The following is a 21,555-nucleotide window of genomic DNA, read 5'->3' on the forward strand; positions in this document are numbered from 1 at the left end:
GCCAACATTTTTACTGACCCAATACAAAAACTTTTTTTTAAAGTTTACATTTTATCATATTGAAATTTGTTTAAAACATATACATTTAAATTAATGTATTTTAATTACTAATTATAATATGAATTACTTCACACTTTATTTATTTATATATATATATATATATATATATATATATATATATATATATATATATATATATATATATAATATAATATAAATTTTTTTTGTATACTGGTAAATTTGGTTTTTTTTTTGTTTTTTTACCTGTAAATTGGACAGTTAACTCTCAGATAACAGATACAGAAAACTCTCAGATAACAATGCATCCATAAACATATTAGTTGGAAAATGATGGCGCACATGGCAAAACATTGATTGGTTTGTATAAGTCCTATTTTTGTTGATGCTACCAAAACTATCTCAATTAATTTTTGCAGTTAAAACAACCTAATTTATGTTAGCCAGCTAGTTTTAACTACATGCGACAACTAAACATGCAAACATAATAGATGTTTAAAAAATTGTCATGTTTGGGTGAATTGTTTCTTTAACTCTGCCTTTAGCCTTGTAAAACCAGACACCTTTTTCAGTGTACTCTGTAAACATGTCAATGTGCTTCCATCACAGCCACCCGCAATTGATTCCTAATGCCTTCTATGTCTTGACCTACATTAAAATTCTTGCTTCTTTGTTGCCAGATGTGTTCAGTCCAGACATTGCAATTTATTTCTCAATTCTTGCTCTTCTACTTTGCAAGAGAACCACTGGCTTCTAATCTCCCTTTATAATTTCTCTAAATGGAACTGCAAGCCATTACCATTGCCAGGCAGAATGTAGTGGGTCAGTATTCCTCTGCGCGCCTTTAATCCACATGATCTTCACTCTTGGCTGAGTTTGGATCATGCTCATTTGATTCCGTGACTAAGAAATGGGAGTCTCTCCGAATATAGAGTTCCAAGCCTGTGCCATACAGTCCTGTGACTATACTGTATGTGCTACTGTCCCACATATCTGTGGCTCACTGATAGCAGGCTGATGGGGAGATGAAAGCTTGCAGCTAATTCCCTTTGTTAATGGAATTGCGTTCATGCTTCCTCTGCGTATGTGTTGGGAGGGAGGTTCTGGGAATGTTTCACTGACTTCAGCTTATGGTTGAGTCTTGTGGATTGTGTTCAAGGCTTTAAACGAGGAGAATGTCTTTCACATCCATGTTGAATGGTGCTGTGGGAATCCCTACTGCTCTAAGTCTGTCTGACATTGCCGTGCATTTGAAGGGCAAATGTTCATGGTACTGCATTCAAATCTGAAGGCTTAGAAAGTGCATTTGTGGAGCTATCAGTTTTGAATGTGTTAAGGTGTGTATTTATGTGTAGGTTAGAAGATGAAGGTGGCAAAAAGGGTTTTCTCAATCCTCTTGATGCTTTATATTGAGAATTACAGAACTGTAGCTTCCCTTGTGGTGTTGGGTTTAAATGCACATTTAATGATGGTTTTCACATGTTGGGTGAGAGACCAGGAGTGTGAAGATTTCATCTGGTTCCTCCGGGGTTTGTGTCGTAGCTCTTCTTAGCTCTTCTACAGTAGCGTTCCTGGGGAGAGACAAAAGAAGTGAAGCTATGGAACTGATTTTAGGGTAATTGGATCCTTTTACAACCAAAGGCTTATTTAACTGCAGTGCCGGAGCTTCTTTTAAAATGTCTTTAATCTTCACAGTCTTATCAGAGTAGAGACTGAGTCAGCAGAGAAGAGGGAGCCTGGCTGCTGCTTTCCTCTATGAAGTTCAGAATGAAGAAAGAAACAAGATTGGAAGGATGAATAATTCTATTTGTGCATCCCATTCTGTTGCAGATCTTGGCGAGAGATGTTGAAATGGGGAAGGGAGTAGAATATAAAATATTTGTTCTTCTGGCAAAGTCACCAGGAACTGATGGCATGATTTTTAATGTAGAAATTAATCTTGGGTGCTTTAAACTAATGAAAAGTGACAGTAAATACATGTGAAATGTTACAAAAGCTTTCTATTTAAAAAATGCGGTTCTTTTGATCTTTCTATTTGTCAAAGAATCCTGAAAATTACGGTTTCCCCCAAACAATAAAAATAAATAAATATAAAGGTGTTCGGTTTTGTGACATTATTATATATTAATATAAAATATAGAAAATATAATTAGGTGTGTAATAGTATACATTTAACAATTAAACAGTAATATATTATTCTAGACTTGTTTAGTCTAGTTTGCCCTTAAGTCAGTTGTAGTTTGGGATCAACAGGTCATGTCTTTCTCTCACATTCTCTGTTTTTTGTCTTTTGTCCTGAGGCTGTGTTTAGACTTAAAACTGCTCTTATCAAGTTCACGCATTCCATATGCCACTTTGTTTAACATCTCACCCCTCCCCTCGCATGTGCCCCACAGTGTAATACAGAGTAAACCAGACAATATGCAAATCGCCTCAATGAAGTATGGCATATGTGTTCTTCAGTGTCCGTTTGTAACAGGTGTAATGCTGTAAGCAGATAGTTATCTCTCCCAGAGCAGATTGAAAGCATCAGTCATGCTCTCTCTCCTCCGCTGGTGTCTGATTATCATCACTGCTCAGAGTACAGCTCCTCTCAACTCAGAGAAAGACACAATGTTCTTCACAAAAAAAATGATTTCTTTATCTTTTTTTTCTTTTTTTTTTTTTCTAAACATTTATGATTTGTACTAAAAAAAGGACAGATATACTGATTAAATGCATTTTTACTTTTGCCGTATCCAGTTCTTAATAACCAGCTCAGCTAGCCAGTACTGCCCAGTTTCAAATGGTTGTTTTTATCTCAAGGTCTTCTGGCATCTGATTGTAAACATGTACTATTTGACTTAAAAAGTGCCTCTATTATGCATTTAAAGGTTCATAATTTTGTTTTGGAGGTCTCCTACAATAGAAATGCATGCATTCAAAGTTAAAAGCACTTTAAGTTTCTCATAAAAATACATTGCACATCACCTCATTTCTCAGAGATTCTGAAACGGTTTGTTTAAAGATTCAGTCTCTCTTTAAATTCCTTGAGTAAACCTACTCTGCTCTGATTGGTCATATGGGTACGTCTGTTGTGATTGGTCTAAATGCCCGTTCACACCAAGAATGATAACTAAAGATAACGATTAAGATATAGTTCCAAAAATCTTTATAAATATAAAAGAATTGCAGAGTCCACCCCACAGCTGCAACTGTAATGATAACGATATAGAGGAATGATATCGTATGAATCACATTCAGAATGTTTTTTTTTTCTTTTTTTTTTTCTTTTTTTTTTCCAGCTGTTGAACGATAAAACGCCGACAGCCAATCAGAATCCATTCGAATTTAAGAGATTGTGCATTTAAAATGGCAGATGACATTGTGGAGAAGTTCATCGCAGAGGTCCAGAAAAATCCACCACTGTTGGACAAGTCAATCCTCCTTTTCAAGGATACTTTAAAGAAAATGGATCTACAGTATGGAAAACAATCGGTCATACCCTCAAAATAAATAGTGAGAAGTATTAAAGGGTAACTCTCGCCAAATTGCAACCTAGGCTATTTTTGTTAATCTACCCAAGTCAAACATTTGCGTAAAAGCATAATTAGAATGGAAACGCCACTTTTAAGATTGACCGTATTTTCGTTTTTGGTCAAAATGCCTTTTGAATGGGAGTGCTAGGGGCACTACAGTGATGACATCAAAATATTAAAACAAATATTAAAACGCTATTTTTAAAACACTAAGGAGGCTCGACACAACATGAAACTGTGCTTAAAGTATCACCAGGGGCTCTACACATGAACTCGAGCATTGACTACATTGTTTGTGTACACAGAGTTTACTAAAAAGAAAGATTTTGTACAACTCACTTTATCATTTAGTGTTTCCGGTGGCTGGAATTTTGTCAGTCAAAAGTAGTCAATCTCCGAATGCATCGTTGCATTCGGAGATTGACAAAATTCCAGCCACCACGAATGTTTGACTCTGGTAGATTAACAAAAATTGCCTAGGTTGCAATTTGGCGAGAGTTACCCTTTAACGGAGATGAGATCATTATGCCAGGCTAGCAAAGGCCATAAAATTACCTCAGGTATCCAGCGCTAGTTTTGACAACATTGTCTTACTTCCTTTGAAGTTGCTGTGAAAAAGACTAGGCGTTATTTGTATTCCACTATATTGACTACTTCAGCTAAATTCACTGTCGATTACACTAGCTAGATTGACTCGAAAGATAGCATGCTGAGGACCTCTGCTGGTTAAAGCCTTGTAAATGCAACAAGAACAGCAAAAACAGCTTAGAATAAACAGACTTATATCATTTGTTGGTGTGGACACAAATATAGTTATCGTTTTAGTTATCTTTATAGTTATTGTTCTTGGTGTGAACAGGCCTTGACGCCCATTACTGTGGCCTCCTCAATACGAACAGTATTATGGTGTGTGTTTTTATTTTTTATTTTTTTTTTCCTATTTCAATTCTAGCACGAGTCCTCATCCTTTTTAACTGCATGCAAAGTGGATCGTGTCGACAACACGAATCAAACTCTTCCAGGTCTCAGGTACAACCACAGTGTTTGAGGGTGGGTCAAAGTAGATGTTGTTCGTTGGCAGTAAATGAAGACCATATAGCATTATGCAAATTTGCTAGATTGTTACTTGGGTATATAACAGGAAGTGAGACTGCAATTGCCGGCGACTCGTTTTGGCAGTTCAGAATTGATTCTTTCTTTTAGGAGACAGTAACTTTAATTGTCGTGCACTTTGACGTTTAAAACTTTGCAGACCTTTTACATTCAGAAATGCCTATTAAACACTGCATTAAAGGTAATATTCAAAAAAGCATAAAGGCAGTTTAATAGAAAAAGTTTTGCTGTAGTTGTCTGTCGTTTTGTGCTTTTGGGTTTCCGTAAAAGATTACAGTCGTTGTCTTTGAAGTTTAAATAATGTTAATGCATTTTCTTCACCAATTGACCTGGAGATCCAATAAAGCTCAGCAGCGGTGTTCCAATTTTATGGTTTAGAAGTCAAATTAGATTACTGAATCACTACTTTCACTCACAGCTATAAAAGGTCCCCATAGTCTATTACTTCAAATTGCCTTTTTAAATGTTATGTGTCTGACCTCTTATGTCCTTAGAGACTAGGACTGTGAGGGTTAGAGGAGATCTGTGGTGTAGATGGACCATATGAACAGGTTGTGGAATGGACATTTTGTCTAACAGAATTATAATTTCCTTTTGTTAGCATCACCTTCCATGTCCAATCTGTCTTTACACTGTAGAATATATAGGATAGGAAAGAGTTCTGGATTCTATGGCAGTGTTTCCCAATCTTACAAAATGTTTATTTTACATCTATAATTACACTGTTGACCCTTCAATTACCCCTTAACCCACCCTTAAACCTTCCCATATCACCAAACCTGTCCCTAAACTTACATGTATCCCACCTCATTGGCAGCAAACGTGTTTTGCAATACAACATCAACACAAGAAGTACAAGTTACAAAGTAGTTAGTTGCTAGATGGGGACCAAAGTTTCTATTTATCAGATAATCCAGAAAAATGTATCATGGTTTCCACAAAAACATTAAGTAGCACAACTGTTTTCAAAATTGATGATAATTTGAAATGTTTTTTGAGCCACAAATCAGCACATACAAAGGATCATGTGACACTGAAGACTGGACTAATAGGTTAACAATTTAGCTTTGCCATCACAGAGAACAGTTATTTTATATTATGCTGTTTCACATTATTATTATTATTATTATTATTATTATATATATATATATATATAATTTTTTTTTTTTTTTTTTTTACTGTATCTTTGATTGAATAAATGGTCTTGGTGATCATAAGATGCTTCTTTCAAAAACATTTTAAAACTTTTGAACTATATTAGGCGTAACGGAACATAATATATTCTTCTGTTCATAGAATAGAACAGAACATATCGTTTCTGTCATGATTCGTTCTGATGACTGAATAGAACAGAATATAACAGACCATTCAGTCTTCATCAGATGCCGTTTCATTTATAGAATAATATGATTGATGTCCTTGTGACTCTGAGAAAGGGGCAGTATTGTCAATGGGGTTTTTGGCTCAGTTTAACTTGCGTGTTAGAACCCTAAGAGACTGAGAGTGTGTGTGTGTGTTAATGGAAGATAGAGAGCAGAAAGTGCTACCTCTTTAATTTGTCTACAAAGGCAGACTTTCAAACTTTTATTTCCCTGGCTGAAGGGCTTCTGGTGACCTGAATTATCTGAGTAATTACAGATTTGCACAACAGCGTGTCTGATAGGCTAAAAAGAGAAGTTGTCCTTCTCGCTTTGGTTCCCTAAAACACAGCCTTGAGGAAGGGATTGATGTTCTCTTGATTGCTTTGATGGAGCTTACTTGACCTTGTTGATGTGGGCACTTCTTTGTAATTCATCTTCATTTTTTTTTTTTTAGCTCTCATTTGGACTCACTCACTCACACGCCTCTCTTCTAACGTGAGCTCATCTGTGGATATTTCTTATTCATCTCTCTCTGGGTTAGATGGGTGGTGAATGACTTCATAATGCATGATGTGTGCATCCGGCTCAGCTTCAGGCTGAGGATGAGATGTGTGAGAGAATGAGCAGCAAATGATCCTTGAGAAGGGCAGCCAATCTGAAGTTTCAAAACTTCAATTATTTATCAGGATAAAAATGTCCTTTTAAATGTAAATGGTGATACATCCACGTGTGGCTGTGAGTGAAATGGGAATGTCCAGCACATCTTAAAGGGGTGGTTCAGGATTTTCGACATCGGACCTCATTTTCAAGTGAGCCTGGTTGTTATTCATCAGTGGAGACAGTTTTCAAAAAAATTCACCCAGTCCTTCCAGTTGCATAGTTCGCCGGTGCTAGGCTAGCGCGAGTCAACGGTGCACGTTAGCCTGCCATTAAAAACAGTTTTACCCACTCCACAGTACACCAAAAGCAAATAAATTATAACGCCAGACTATCGATGTAAATGTCTATTGAGAGAATAATGTTAGAAATCAAAGTACTCTTGTATCTCAATTATCGCATTACATTTACAGGAAGTAGTTTCCCAGCAGCGGCGGAATTTTACTTTGCTCCAGTTATTAGTACTGCGCCGAAAAGTAAACACAGAACAGAAGCGCACTACAGTCGGTAGCTTACGTCTAGCTAGCTAGTATTAGTAGCAGCATTCTCCAGCGATATTCAACATACTTTTAAACTAATAAACTGGCAAAATGGTAATTCGGTGTGCCTTTCGAAATTGTAAAAATAAACAAAATAGATGGTCAACAAAATGTTTCCACAAATTACCAATCAGAGATCAAGAAAGAAGCCAACTGTGGCTCCTTTTAGCATCCATCTCGAGTAATTCTTCGTCTGTGTATTCCGGCTCAAACATATACGGTTCGTTGAATAAAACACATTCCTCGTCTTCATCGTCTCCAAAGTCTGAAACATTGTCATAGCTTTCAAATGTGGCCATAGTCCTATGTAGATACTCTGTAACTTTAGGGATGAGTGTCAGCGGCAGGTAAATACACTTGCGTGATTGTTATGTGGACCGGCTCTCTCGGTTTCCTAGGTAACCAAATATAACTCCGCCGCTGCTGTAGACTGCTTATAAATACAGGGAACAAATTATAACTAATGCAATGTGATGAAAGGGTAGTTTGATTTCTAACATTATTCTCTCAACAGACATTTACATCGATAGTCTGGCGTTATAATTTATTTGCTTTTGGTGTACTGTGGAGTGGGTAAAACTGTTTTTAATGGCAGGCTAACGTGCACCGTTGACTCGCGCTAGCCTAGCACCGGCGAACTATCCAAAAGTAAGGACTGGATGAATTTTTTTGAAAACTGTCTCCACTGATGAATAACAACCAGGCTCACTTGAAAATGAGGTCCGATGTCGAAAATCCTGAACCACCCCTTTAAAGTAAAAATAAAGACTCATAGCCTGGCTAACGTCAGACCTCTTTCTCATTGAGACGTGGTCTGGGAACCACATGTTCATTTTCTCGTATTTGAGGCGTGGTTTACGAATGCCCAGAACCATTTATTGGGCGATACGAATGTCTATCAAATGCGCCTGCACGTAGCTCATAGCCAATCGTTTCAATTATACCAGATGACGTATGTAGAGCGACAGAAATTCGACGAGGAAGAAGACAAATAAACTTGCGTTCTAAACTACTTAGAACACTATCTAAGGCTGCATCGAAAGGTAACTTCGCGTCTGATGCCATGTTGGATCCATAGATATAAACAAACTGCTTCGGTGTGTCGCATAGACGTCGTCATCGTCTTGCCTCCCTCCCCGTTCTGTGATTGGTTCCCTTTTTGAGGGGAAAATCTGGTCCATGGTGTCCAGGCTGTCTAGCAGCGTGAATAAAATCGCGCTGCGCGCAAGGCAGCATGGGGAAACCCAGGCTAAAAGACTCATGCTTTGTGTCCGAATATGCCTACTTCCATTCTATATAGTATGCGAAAAATAGTATGTGAGTGAAGTAGTATGTCTGTATAGTATTCAAAAAACAGTAGGCGAACAGTACCCTGATGTCACATGACAATGACAACATTACAAATGTACAGTAGTTCGTCCGAATTTCATTCATACTACATGCATTCATACTATATAGAACATACTTTTTTTTAAACAGTTGCGAAGTAAGTTTCCAACCAAATGCAGTACCTACTAAATAGTAATAGTATGTGGTTTTGGACGCAGGAAAAGGGGTGGGATTTTTTTTTTTTTTTTTTTTTTTTTTTTAAATCAAGCAAAAATATGCCATGTAGTATATAAATTAGTGGTCGACCAATTGGATTATTTTTTTTAATGGCTTAGAGAGCAGGGTAAATAAAAATAGCAGATAAAGATAGTAAACAATACATGCTGCAATTAAATTTATATTTATTTTACATCATATTTCTAAACTAGAATTTTTTTCAAACTAATTTGAAAATTAATCAAAATAATAATAAAAAATAACTTAATGGGGGACAAATCCTGTAAAATAATCAGATTTGCACATTATTTCATGATTCTGTAATCCTATTATAGTATTTTTTATTTTTTTTTCACAAATAAAGAAATGTTAAAAAGTTACTAAAAAAAGTATTACTAATAGAAAGACAAATGATATTAAACATTTAATATATAGTTAACTTTTTTATTTAACATTTCTGTCTAAAAATTTAGACAAAATAAAGACCATATACTAATAAAAATCCTGCTTTCGACTCTCAGCAAAACAGGAAATCTTATCCATCAATGGCTATAATAAAAATAAAAAAGGCAAATATTAGCTGATATATGGCGGGCTCGGATATATATATTGGTCGATCACTACTATAAATGAGTTCATTTTGATATTTAGATGATGATAATTTGCTACTTCTGCTTACTTTTTACCATTAAAAAATGGATAGATGGAGCACAAGTAAGGCCACATTCAGACTGCTGGCAAATTTGGCCCAAATCCAATTGTTTTGCTCAAATGTGACTCAGATCTGTTTTTCTCTTGACAGTTTGAACAGCACAAACCAAGATCTTTTCAATTACGATTTGGGCCACTTCCATATGTGGTCCTAAATCCGATACAGTTCAGATGTTTTTTTAATGCGACCACAGTCTGAACAGCCAAATTGGAATTCATGCGACTTTCATGTCACTCTCGATCAACATTCATCACAATTCTGTACTCATGGGAGTCAGATTTTACATTCCCAAAGTTATCAAGTGAGTTTTGAAAGGTAGTCAGTTGAGGTATGTTGATGTGTCCATAACTCATAAGTATTACAGTGACAGCTCACAAGCGAAACATTAGGGCTCGTATCATAAATGTTTAAAAACTCTCCTCTCTTTTTCACATCCTCATATTGCCTGTGCATAAATTTGCAGTGATCTGCCTTCCACGGCAGATCACACAAGTAATCGCAAACTTTAATGTCCTCCGTGTTTACCTCGGTATGATAGCGTGCTGCGTGATGTCTTTTCATGGTTCTTTTGCACATGTGGGTCGGTCCAGGACCATGATGTGTTCACTCTGGAATCTGACATTGGCCACATTTACAACAATAATGTGAACAGCTATACAAAAAAAATCTGATCTGAGTAGCAAATCGGAATTGAGCACTAAGGCTCGCAAGCCTTGACTTTCTGTATACTGAGGGTTTACTGATGGTTTGGTTTGTTTAGTGGTTGCGTTTGTGAATCAATGCGTTTGCTGGGCATACAGGTCTATGTTAATAAGGGGTAACGTTTATTAGTCCCGCAGTGTTTGTTATTCCACTTTTCCATAATTTACTCAATAATTTAATTGCATTCTCTTGGATAAATTGTTTAATAAATTCCCAGCCCTACCATAACCTACAGTATTGTATATGTCTCTCACAGTGGGTGCCATTTTCTCCTTTATTTACAGCCCCCTGCAGTCCCAGAGCGTTCGGCAGTTCTTTACATTAATGTGTACAGGGAGGGCACTGGGTTTGTAGCTTTGTCCCGTCGTTCTACTGCAGGAGAAATGCCGAGTCATGATAATTCAGTCTCTCTGCTGCCATGCGTGGAGAGATTCAAGGTTAAACAGACACGCTACTCAGCAGTGTGTGCCAGATAATGCTTAAATAGACTGAGCTTTGAGGAATACACTGACCTATCTGTCTGGCATCAGTTTTGTCCTGGCTTTAGTGTCTAAGCATAGGAGATAAAGACTGCATGCTAATTTACATACTATCTGTTCTATATAGAATGCAAGACCAGAATTAGAGAATCCTGAACTTAGTATGATTAAAAATGAATAATATAATCAAAATGAAGTCAGTAAAAATTCAAATAGATAACAGTTGTTTTAAACTGTAACATTTCTTAGACTTTATGTAATCAAATACAATAATTGTGAAATATTAAAATTTAAAACAACTGTTATCTATTTGAATATATTTTATAATGTAATTTATTCCTGTGATGGCAAAGCTGAATGTTCAGCATCATTACTCCTGTCTTCAGTCACACTATCCTTCAGAAATGATTATATTATGCTGATATTGATTAAAAATAAATGGTTTTTAGAGCACAAATAAATAAAAAATAAATTAAAAAACGGTGCTGCTTACTATTTTTGTGGAAAATATGGTGTGTTTTTTTCAGGATTCTTTGAATAGAAAGTTCAAAAGAACAGCATTTATTTATATGGTTAGTTCACCCTAAAATGAAAATTCTGTCATCAATTACTCAACCTTATTTCGTTCCAAAACCGTAAGATATTCGTTCATCTTCGGAACACAAATGAAGATCATTTTTGTGAAACCTGAGAGCTTTCTGTCCTTCCATTGACAGCCTAAGCAACTACCGCTTACAAGCCCACTTTCTCTCTTCTGTCTCTCTGTCCAGGTTGTTTTCAGCTATGTAACGTGTTCAGGCAGAACATGGAGATAGACCAGTGTCTGCTGGAGTCTCTGCCGTTGGGCCAGCGTCAGAGGCTGGTCAGACGCATGCGTTGCGAGCAGCTGCGGGTCTACTACGAACGAGAACGGACACTACAGAAACAGAGCTTCCCCAAGCCCCGGCCCACCAACCGCAAAAAACAGAGGATCAGCTTTACCGTTTCAGACGTCATCCAGGATGCCATCATACGACACGATGACAAAGAGGGTAAGAAACTTCTGTTTCTTTATCTGTTATCTTGGTTTCATGTTGTAAATTTATTAATTTCTCACTAGCAAATTACAATGCTGATCAAATACCAATAAGCAGTGTTGGGCAGTAACGCGTTACTAGTAACGCGTTACTGTAACTCAGTTACTTTTGACAGTAACTAATACTGTAACGCATTACTTTTTAAATAAATTAACTCCGTTACCGGTACCATATGGTGCGTTGTCCGTTACTTTTTAAAATTAATTATGTGCGGCAGACCGGCAGTCATGGCGAGTCAAGGCGAGAGCAAGGCGAACAAAAGCGAGGCGAACGCCGCGAGCGCCCTTGAAAGTGCGCGAGAGAGACCGTTGGAGAGCGCGCTCGGAAGTGAGCGAGAGAGACCGATGTGTTGGAGAGCGCGCTCGAAAGTGCGCGAGAGAGACCGATGTGTCCGAGAGAGACCGGTGTGTATGTTGGAGAGCGCGCTCGGAAGTGCGCGAGAGAGACCGAATGTGTTCGAGCATAATATAGTTTGTTTATAAATAAATTACACACTTCAGCATTTGAATAATATCTGTAGCATATTGGTATCATCTGCAATGTTTTAATTAGTTTACATATGAAACAAAACTCCAAAATAACCTGCAGAGAACGTTCCCAGAACACATCTGACCGGTTGTGAACACGTGCGGCAAACACGACTAGAATTTGGCTTCAATAACCTCTGATGGTGAAGTTCTCTAGAAATAAACCCCCCCAAAATTATATTTTATTATTATTGTTTATTTTGGTACATTGTTCAGTATTATATTGAGAGCACATTTTGTTAAACTGCTTACTTTCGTGAGGAAGAAAATACTTCAAGTAGGCTAGTTGTAAAGGTGTGTGAGTTTTATCATTTTAATTTGCACTACAAAGAGTGTATGTGTATGTATATTTTTTATTACTGTTTATTTATTTTTGGTACATTTCTTAAGAAGCATCATTTATTTTTAGACTTATTTCTTGGCCAGTTGTTGACTGGGCAATAAATATTAAAAGTTCTAAACCTTCTATTGTTTTGTTGTTCCATAGTAAAGATAACATTTTAATATTTAAGGTAATAGGTGTCTCTCACAATGTCCCACACCAAATTAACATTAAAATAGTGTGAATTAGTGTACAATATTTTATAATAATAATTTATTCTATTTAGTGTCCATTTAATTCATTTAACTTTTTTTTTTTAAGTAACGCAATAGTTACTTTCCCTGGTAATTAGTTACTTTTGTAATGATGTAACTCAGTTACTAACTCAGTTACATTTTGTGAGAAGTAACTAGTAACTATAACTAATTACATTTTTAAAGTAACTTGCCCAACACTGCCAATAAGTCACTCAAAAATGCTGCATATATGCTATCTAAGTGGTCGTTGACACCGGACGTTCTTGAGCAGTCAGTAACACTTTACAATAATTATTCCTTAGTTAACTTTGCATTAACAATGACCATTATATTTGTTACAGCATTTATTAATCTTTGTTAGCATTAGTTAAAGTCCCCCTGTAGTCAATCGTTTTATCCCTTAAAACTCCTCTTTGATCGCCAAATTGACACATTTAAGCATTTTTTCCTTGAAAATAATTTCTTCATGCCTTGAAAAAGCTTAAATGTAACTCTGCACCCTTGCCTCATTTAGTATACGCGGTTCTATGAATATGCAAATTATCCCAGCCTTCACTCATTCACACCAGCTCAGAGATCCACTCGTTGATGATCACACGTTGACGTGATTGGTTACAAGGTAGTTTATGACGCCAGAAACACGCTTCAAAACACATCTTTGGGTCACTGCAGTTTTAAGGAGAAAATACTCAGCAATGGTGTTGACTTGTGAATTTACACATGGTTTCTCTTAAAGCACATTAAAAACACCACATAGACATGTAAACAACATTAAAACCTTGATTTTCACCACAGGGGGACTTTAATAAAAATATGACTGTTGATTGTAGGGCTGTACCCTATTGAAAAAAAAAAAAAAAAACACCTGACATTGCAATATTTTAAACGCAGGAGGTTTCACCAGATGACATGAAAGCTCTATTTAGAAATAATTAATCCTTCTAGAATGATTGGGGTGATTTTGTTGGGAAATGCATCTGCGTTGTGGAAAAAATAGCTAAAAAAAAAAGTACTTTTACTCTGAAGACTTTCTTTAAGTGCAAATCCTTTTAGGGCTAAATGGTTTGGGAAAAACTTGAAAGATTTGTTTGTTCATACTTGGGTTTCTTTACTAGAACCAACTCAAGCCATAAGTAAACTCTTGACTTGGAATAGGCCACATTTACTCTATTCAATATGGCTATAAAATAATGATTATTATGTGTTTGTAATTAGCATTAAATGCATTACACATTAAGAAATATTTTGTACACCATCATTTTATTTCTCGATGTTCATTTCTCTTCATTTTACAGTAGTATTAATTTAATTTTACTGTAAAATTATAATCCTAATATTTACACCTTAATTTCTTCATTTTCAAATGGTATACATCAAGATTTTATTTTGATGGGTTGCCGGCAAATAAACAAATGCCCTAGTTCATTTGTTATAGCTCAGGTCCATTAAATATTAACAGATACAACATTTGGTTTTAATAATGTATTGGTAAATGTTAAATTCTCACTATTACCTAACTATTAACTATGATTTTGCTCAATAAACTCATAATTACTGCTTATTAAGGTAGTTGTTAAATTTAGGTATTAGGATTAAGGGATGTAGAGTATGGTCATGCAGAATAAGGCATTAAGTCATTAGTAATATGCATGCTAATAAGCAACTAGTTCATAGTGAGAACTGGACCCTAAACAAAAGTGTTACTAAGGTTATTACTTTCTCTAGAAATATTTTTCATCTGTTTATGTTAACTAATGTAATTAACTAATGTCAACCAAAAGGAACCTGATTGTAAAGTGATACCAAAACATACAGGGCACAACAGAATTGATCATATTGTGTATTTACCTGTGCATTTAGTCCAATGCATCAATGTACACACTTGTTACACTTTATTTTTCCTGCAGATTCTTCCCAAACTTTTGAATGGCAGTGTACATGGGTGGGGAAAAGAACACCCCGGGAAATCACCCCAAACAATTCTAAAATGCAATTGTCTCTAAATAGTGACACTAAAAGTAGAGAATTGAAAAAGAATGTGTTGTCTGTGTATGAGTGAGTTTGAGTGTGTTTGTATTGCATGGAGGGAGGGAGGAGTGGCTTAGTCAGCGGACAAGTTGTTGAAAAAGGCCAAATTAATTTCCAGAAAGGCGAGCCGTCACAGAAGTTGCCATTAGCTGCAGAGTATTAGATCATTCCTCAAGCTGATTATGGGCCAGTCAAAAAGCTAATATTCAGAGTGTGGCGCGCCACTCCTGGGACAGGCAAAAGTAATCTAATCAAGAGCTTGCGGGAGGAAAGGAGCTTGTGTGAGACAGGGTGACAATCACAGAGCGGCCACCTTCTGCATTATGAGTGATGGTGGAAGCTAAATGAATTCAACCCAAGTCAGCTATTTCTGTCTGTGACTTTGCGGTAGGGAGTGGCATAGCTGTTCTCATTTTGCTTATGCACGATAAAGGTGAGCGAGGCCTCTCGTTTTTAATGTAGTGCCATCCATCTCAAGGCAACATAAAACTTTATCATGAAGGAGAGCTGAAGGTACTGCATTTTAAAGTCAAACTCATTTCCCAGATGATACAGATTAGGGGGGGAACAGTCATGAACATTTCAACAAAACCATATTAATTATTAAAAATACCTACTGTTTGATCTATTATATCTGCTCCACACCGTTTGTTCCATGCACAATTTCTTTGGTTCTCCATCACATAGTTTGTTGGATTTTAAGGGGAGACACCCCAGGTGAATAGGAAAAAAAGATTAGCTAATAGATATCAGCATGAAACTTCCCCAGTTGATTACAGACATTTAAGACAAATATCTTTTGTATTACAAGTTTTTAGAATATTTATGTTTACATATGCAAATTAGGGATTATCTCATTAAATATGCGCTAATTTGCATATATTCCAGAAGAGAAATCTGAACATTGGATAAAGCCAGATTCAAAATTCTTGTTTCATTTTGTTGACATATTAGAGTCAAAGGTTTTTACAGAGGGGATTTTTGGATATCTCTTTTTATCACTCCATTAATCAGAATTTTCGCCCCGTTTTTAGTTATAAAATGTTGTATAAATCAGAATTTGAATGATATATGAACAAAACCTTAAGAATATAGATGGGCATACAACTGGAACGTTTGGTGTATGTAAGTGTTACTGAAGTGGAGATTTCTGGCTCAAAGTGTGTGAGAAAAAAACAATTTTGAGAAAACGGCCTGTCAAATTGACATCAGCCAATGAGATTTCATGCCCCATTGTAGAGTTAAATGCCCCATTGTACTTTCACAATTGGTTGCTGATAAAAAAGGAAATTACCATATTTGGATCCGACAACATTTTACAGGAGAGAGAGAGAGAGAGAGAGAGAGCTTTCCAACGGTATATGTGATGACAGGGTGCAGACAGCGATCGCGGAGCAGCATGTTGATTTAGAACGCCAACTTTTGTTGAATATAGGAGAAATCTACCGACGAAAATAGATTTTTAGTTTAAGACCCAAGAGTGCTGAATTGGATGTGGTGGATGTGGAAGTGTAGTAAAATAAATACTTTTTTTCACTACAAGTCTGAAAGAAGACATGTTATTTACATTTACATTTATTCATTTAGCAGACGCTTTTATCCAAAGCGACTTACAAATGAGAACAATAGAAGCAGTTAAACTAACAGTAGGACAACAAAATGCAAGTGCTATGACCCTTCTCAGTTTAATCTAACGCAGAACTTTTTTTTTTTTTTTTTTATAGTTATAGAACAGAATAGAATAGAGTAGTAGAGAAAGTGTTAGTATTACTGGATCAAGTGCTGTCGAAAAAGAAGCGTCGGTTCAGCCGTTTCTTAAAAGTGGCTATGGACTCAGCCGCTCTGGTTGAGTTAGGCAGATCATTCCACCAGCAGGGAACAGTCATGGTAAAGGTCCGAGAAAGAGATTTTGTGCCTCTTTGAGATGGCACCACAAGACGCCATTCACTTGCAGAGCGCAAGTTCCTGGATGGCACGTAAGTCTGAAGTAAAGAGTTAAAGTAAAAGGGAGCAGAACCAGTGGATGCTCTGTAGGCAAACGTCAGTGACTTGAATTTGATGCGAGTGGCAACTGGCAACCAGTGCAATTTTTTTATTGAAGACAAATAGCCCAAAATCTCAAAATTGACCAGTGAAGGGGAAAAAAAACGATGTTTTTCCCTGCCGTGTCTCCCCTTAATTGGCCTTTGATGACATATTTAAAATCTTTTTGGTAACTATAATCCAGATATTACTCAATTCATGTGTCATAAGAACAACCAGTCAGCAGAGCTGCACGATTCAGGATAAATTGAGAATCGCAATTTCCGACTTCACAAGTTGCACTTTAGACGCAAGTAGACTGCGAATGGCCGTTTCGGAAGCTAGAATTTTACTTCGTAACATGTTAAATATGAATAATCTTCTTACATAACCCCCCCCCCGGAGCCATGTGGAGCACTTTTAGGATAGATAGATTGACTTTTATGAGCTTCAATCTGTTGGTTGCAATTCACTGCCATTTATAAAGCTCTGAAGCGTCAGGGTGTTTAATATAACTCTGATTGTATTCGTCTGAAGAAGAAAGCCATATATACCCAGGGTGGCCCATGGGCTAATTTTCATTTTAAAGTGGACTACTCCTTTAAAGACACCTGAACCAGCTAATCAAGTTCTTCAGGATCATCAGAAACTTTCAGGTTTGTTTGTTTGTAGGTGCAGGTCCGAGCTAAACTCTGTAGGACGTTGGTCCTCTAGGAGCAGGATTGGACACCCTAATTTTATAGGGATTAATTGTAAGTGGTTAGCAAAGGGTGGTCAGTTTTGATTGGTGCTTATGAAGTCTGGTGCCGGTATGTGGTGATGTTTTACTACCTCCTGAAACTCCATCCATCTGTTCCTTTGTCTTCCTCTGTGCAGCTTTCCGTCTTCATATCGTTCCTTCTGTCAGTCCCTGCCAACCATTTTCCCAGCTGTCTTGGTAAATCTGTGTCAGATATCCCAGCAGCCTTTGCAGGTCACCGTATGCATCTGCCTTATTGGCTGTCAGCCTGGTTCAGCTGGTCTATGGCACCAGCTGGTGTTCCTGTGGCAACGCCTGTTGGAAACATGGCACCTTTGGCTGAAGATGAATGGCAACGTTAGCCCACCTACTAAACACTAATTACCAAATTGGCAGTGACTTTAGCTTTTGTTCTGATCACTCATCCAAACGTGATCAGCGTCCTGTGCAAACGCCTTTTGACCAGTCAGGGACTCAGAATATTGATTTCTCATGGCTCTGTGCCTGTGTTTTGGTTAAAGGCGTCAGTGTTACTTGGCTTCTGCGTACAATGAGAGCGGTTGACAGAGACTGTCTGGTTCGTTCAGTGAATCAAGATAATGCCTGTGCTTCTAAAATCCTTCAACATGAACATGGCAGTCTTGTTGAGAAATGTAAAAACATTGCACTTCATTTTTTGTATTTTTTTTTTATCTAAATATGTAAAACTGTGCACACACGAGAGACCCAGCATGTGAGAGATCGAGTGAATCAATGGATTCAGTTTCAAATTTTTTCCCAAAAACGACAGGAGTGTAATGAAAATTATGCAAGCTCCCGGTATGCTAGTATCACTCCCGGTAATGTGACGCCCGCTGTTTGATTTTTAGATTGGTTATAGTCAGATAAACAACATGTAGCAGCTTTAAATCATGTTTTGTTCCTCAAATCTGTGGAAACACGTGGTCAAGTCTGTGGAAACGCACAGCGGTGTGAAAAAGGCTCTCGCTCCAGAACACGAAACATTCTGGTGGAAAAGAGGTATCAGTGATCCATTTTTTTCCCCCATAGTGTAAAGAACATTTTAATAATCTAAAACATTTCCCCACTGTACATTAACATCCATGGAACCCTTCAGTTGCAAAAAAGGTTTAAGGTTCTTCATGGAATTATATACCAGTAAAGAAACTTTATTTTGAACATTGATCGACATGAAATCCACATTGCACATTACATTCCTAAGACAATGACCATCTGACAGCCATGTAAAGTGACATCTATAGTTATTTTGTTACGTGATGGCAGGATAAACTGAATAGTTGATACCATAAAAATAGATTAGTATGCATTTTTTTTTTTTTTATTCAAATAAGACTGGTGTACAAAAAAAGCTTAAAGGTGTAGTAAGAGATTTCTGAGAATCAAAGCAAAATAAAGCTATGCGGAAAAAAAATAGAGTAAAGATTACGAATGAACAACGAGGAAGAACAAAAAATGAACAGAATACACACGTATATACAATGTTACTCCCATGCGGAGCAGAAACAACGCATTTTTAGACCTTCCCGCTTCTGTGATATTCCTCTGACCTTTTCTCTTTTGTAATGTCTCTCAGCCATCTCTCTTTCTACAGTCTTTCTTCAAATCCCCCTCTTGCTCACTCTCTCTCCTCCCCCATCTCGAGTGTAGTCGCTATTACTGTCTCGTTGTGCTTATCCTCTTGCTCTTGCAATCTATTCTAACTCAAACTTTCCAATTTGTAGATTTTATGTAAAGACTGAAAGATTTGTTGGAAGCTAAATGGTGGTGACTCATTGGTGATGATCTATTGATTTGCCTCTTGTGGGACTTTTTTAGTTAATGACCCAGATGTTTAACCACATAGTCTACACCCCATCATGGTCACAGTAACTTGATGAGAACTGCCAGCAAGCGTCACTCAACACATATAGCATACATGTGCAGATGTTTTCCATTGGCCCAATTTTGGATGTATGTTTTACAGGAATGCACACCTTGTATGTGTGATAATGCTGATGGGAGTTTCAGCATGCTGGATTTATATGCAGGGAATGTGTTAGCCTCAGGCTGAAGATATCCCAGAGGAACCCTGGGAACACTATCAGCAATGTTCCTCATCGCCCCCAACTTTAATCATTTTAAAAGTCGGTCAAAATTTGTAAATACCACATAATCCGTAGTGTAGGGATGTTCCAGAGGTCAGAATGGAAAAGGGGCACCTTTTGAAGCAATATATCACTGGTGTGGTAAAGGGAAATATTTTGCATGTTACAAACATATTTGGCTTGTGAGGGGATTTAATTTGTATTATCTTTTTTTTTTTCCTATGTTAATTTCTACTGGAGATGCGTTCATAGAGTGATGTAATTGATTTTTCCTGCATGGATTGAATCTTAGCATTGCACACAAATGAGGGTTGATGGTCTGCGTCCTAACATTTTACTCGGTCAGATCTGAGCCCTGGAGACTGACTGAAACTGAGATCATGCACACACAAATATGCATATGTCATTGAGCTCATGAGCGGCACCTCCTCAGTTGCAGATGTGATACTCTGCATTTATGCGGCGACAAGCACTGAGGCGTGAGCAGGATGGGGATCGCACACCCGTGAATACCGAGACACAATTAGATTACACACTCTGCCTCTCATCCGCTATCACCCATGCCGTTCACATGGCTTCTCAACAGTGAACTGAAGCATCACATTGTTGTGACCAGCTCAGGGTTAGACGTTAATGAATCTCTGATAGAAATGCAGATCCACAGTCTTTACTCTTTTAGCATGTGGCTGTGTGTTAGTTTATGCCATTAAAACTTGTTAATGTTGTTTCTTCCTCCAGTCAAGGATTAGCTAGGAACACTTGCTCACGTTTAATACTTTGGTTAGGGGCTTGTTCAAATCCCTTACTTAAACTTTAAGCATTAGACACATAAAATATTGTGGCTATTTCTATTGTAAAGCAGCTCTCCAGTGTGTTCATGGTTTTTACTTCTGACTTCGAACTTGTTTTTACTCAACTTCTGACCAAAAACCTGGAAGAAGACTTCATATCTAGTGATCAGAATATCTCAGAGACTTCATGGTGGGCTTTTTATTTATTTATTTGGATTACTAAGCAAACACCCAGAACATATCTCTATACATAATAAAAGGCATAAATAAACATTTGGGCTCTACTAGGTGGTTCCAATATCAGTTTGAATTCTAAATATGATCTTTTATATTGTGTGCATGCACCTGTGGATGTGTGTTTCTTATTAGAGGTCCTCCAGGCTCATTGTCTTAATGTGATCAGCCCTGTATGAGAGTGGGAGCAGCATATGGTCTCTCGGAATATAGAACAATGAAATCAATTCCAGTTGGATTGGTTTATGTGCAGTTTCTGAATGCTGATGGAAACTGTATTCTGTGTATATATATATATATATATATATATATATATATATATATATATATATATATATATATATATATATATATATATATATATATATATATATATATATATATATATATATATATATATATATATATATATATATACACACACATACACACACATGCATTTATATATATATATATATATATAAATGAATGAATGACCTGGCCTGTTATTGGGCTGGTGTTGAATGTTATTCTCAGTGTCAGTTTGATAAATCTTATGAGATTCACAAACATGAATACATTTTTACACCTCGGAAAAGCCAAAGCTACTACAGGTTGTTTTGTATCTCCTTTTAGGGGTCCATGCTGGAACCCTATTGTGCCTGTACTGATTTTCTTCTTAGTCTTCATCAATGTCTTCATCTTTGTTGTCGTCATCATCGTCATCTTTGTTTTTGTTTTCTTTGTCTTATGCCCAAAAAATGTATATTACAGTGAATCTGCACTGCTACTTGGACGCACAGACATTTTTGGTACCTTGTGTTTAGGAAC

General features: G+C 36.9%; 1 protein-coding gene across 7 annotated transcripts in view; it reads left to right on the forward strand.

Moving 5' to 3' along the window:
* myo16 (myosin XVI) overlaps positions 1-21,555 on the forward strand; it is a 231,488-nt gene that overhangs the window by 50,654 nt on the left and 159,279 nt on the right. For all 7 annotated transcript variants that reach the window (XM_079881644.1, XM_079881643.1, XM_079881645.1 and 4 more), the window contains exon 2: positions 11,415-11,675. In XM_079881644.1, the coding sequence (XP_079737770.1) occupies positions 11,450-11,675 (226 nt within the window). In that variant the 5' untranslated portion in view covers positions 11,415-11,449. The remainder of the gene's footprint in view (positions 1-11,414; positions 11,676-21,555) is intronic.

Source organism: Squalius cephalus (assembly GCF_949319135.1).
Source record: "Squalius cephalus genome assembly, chromosome: 9".
Lineage (NCBI taxonomy): Eukaryota > Metazoa > Chordata > Actinopteri > Cypriniformes > Leuciscidae > Squalius > Squalius cephalus.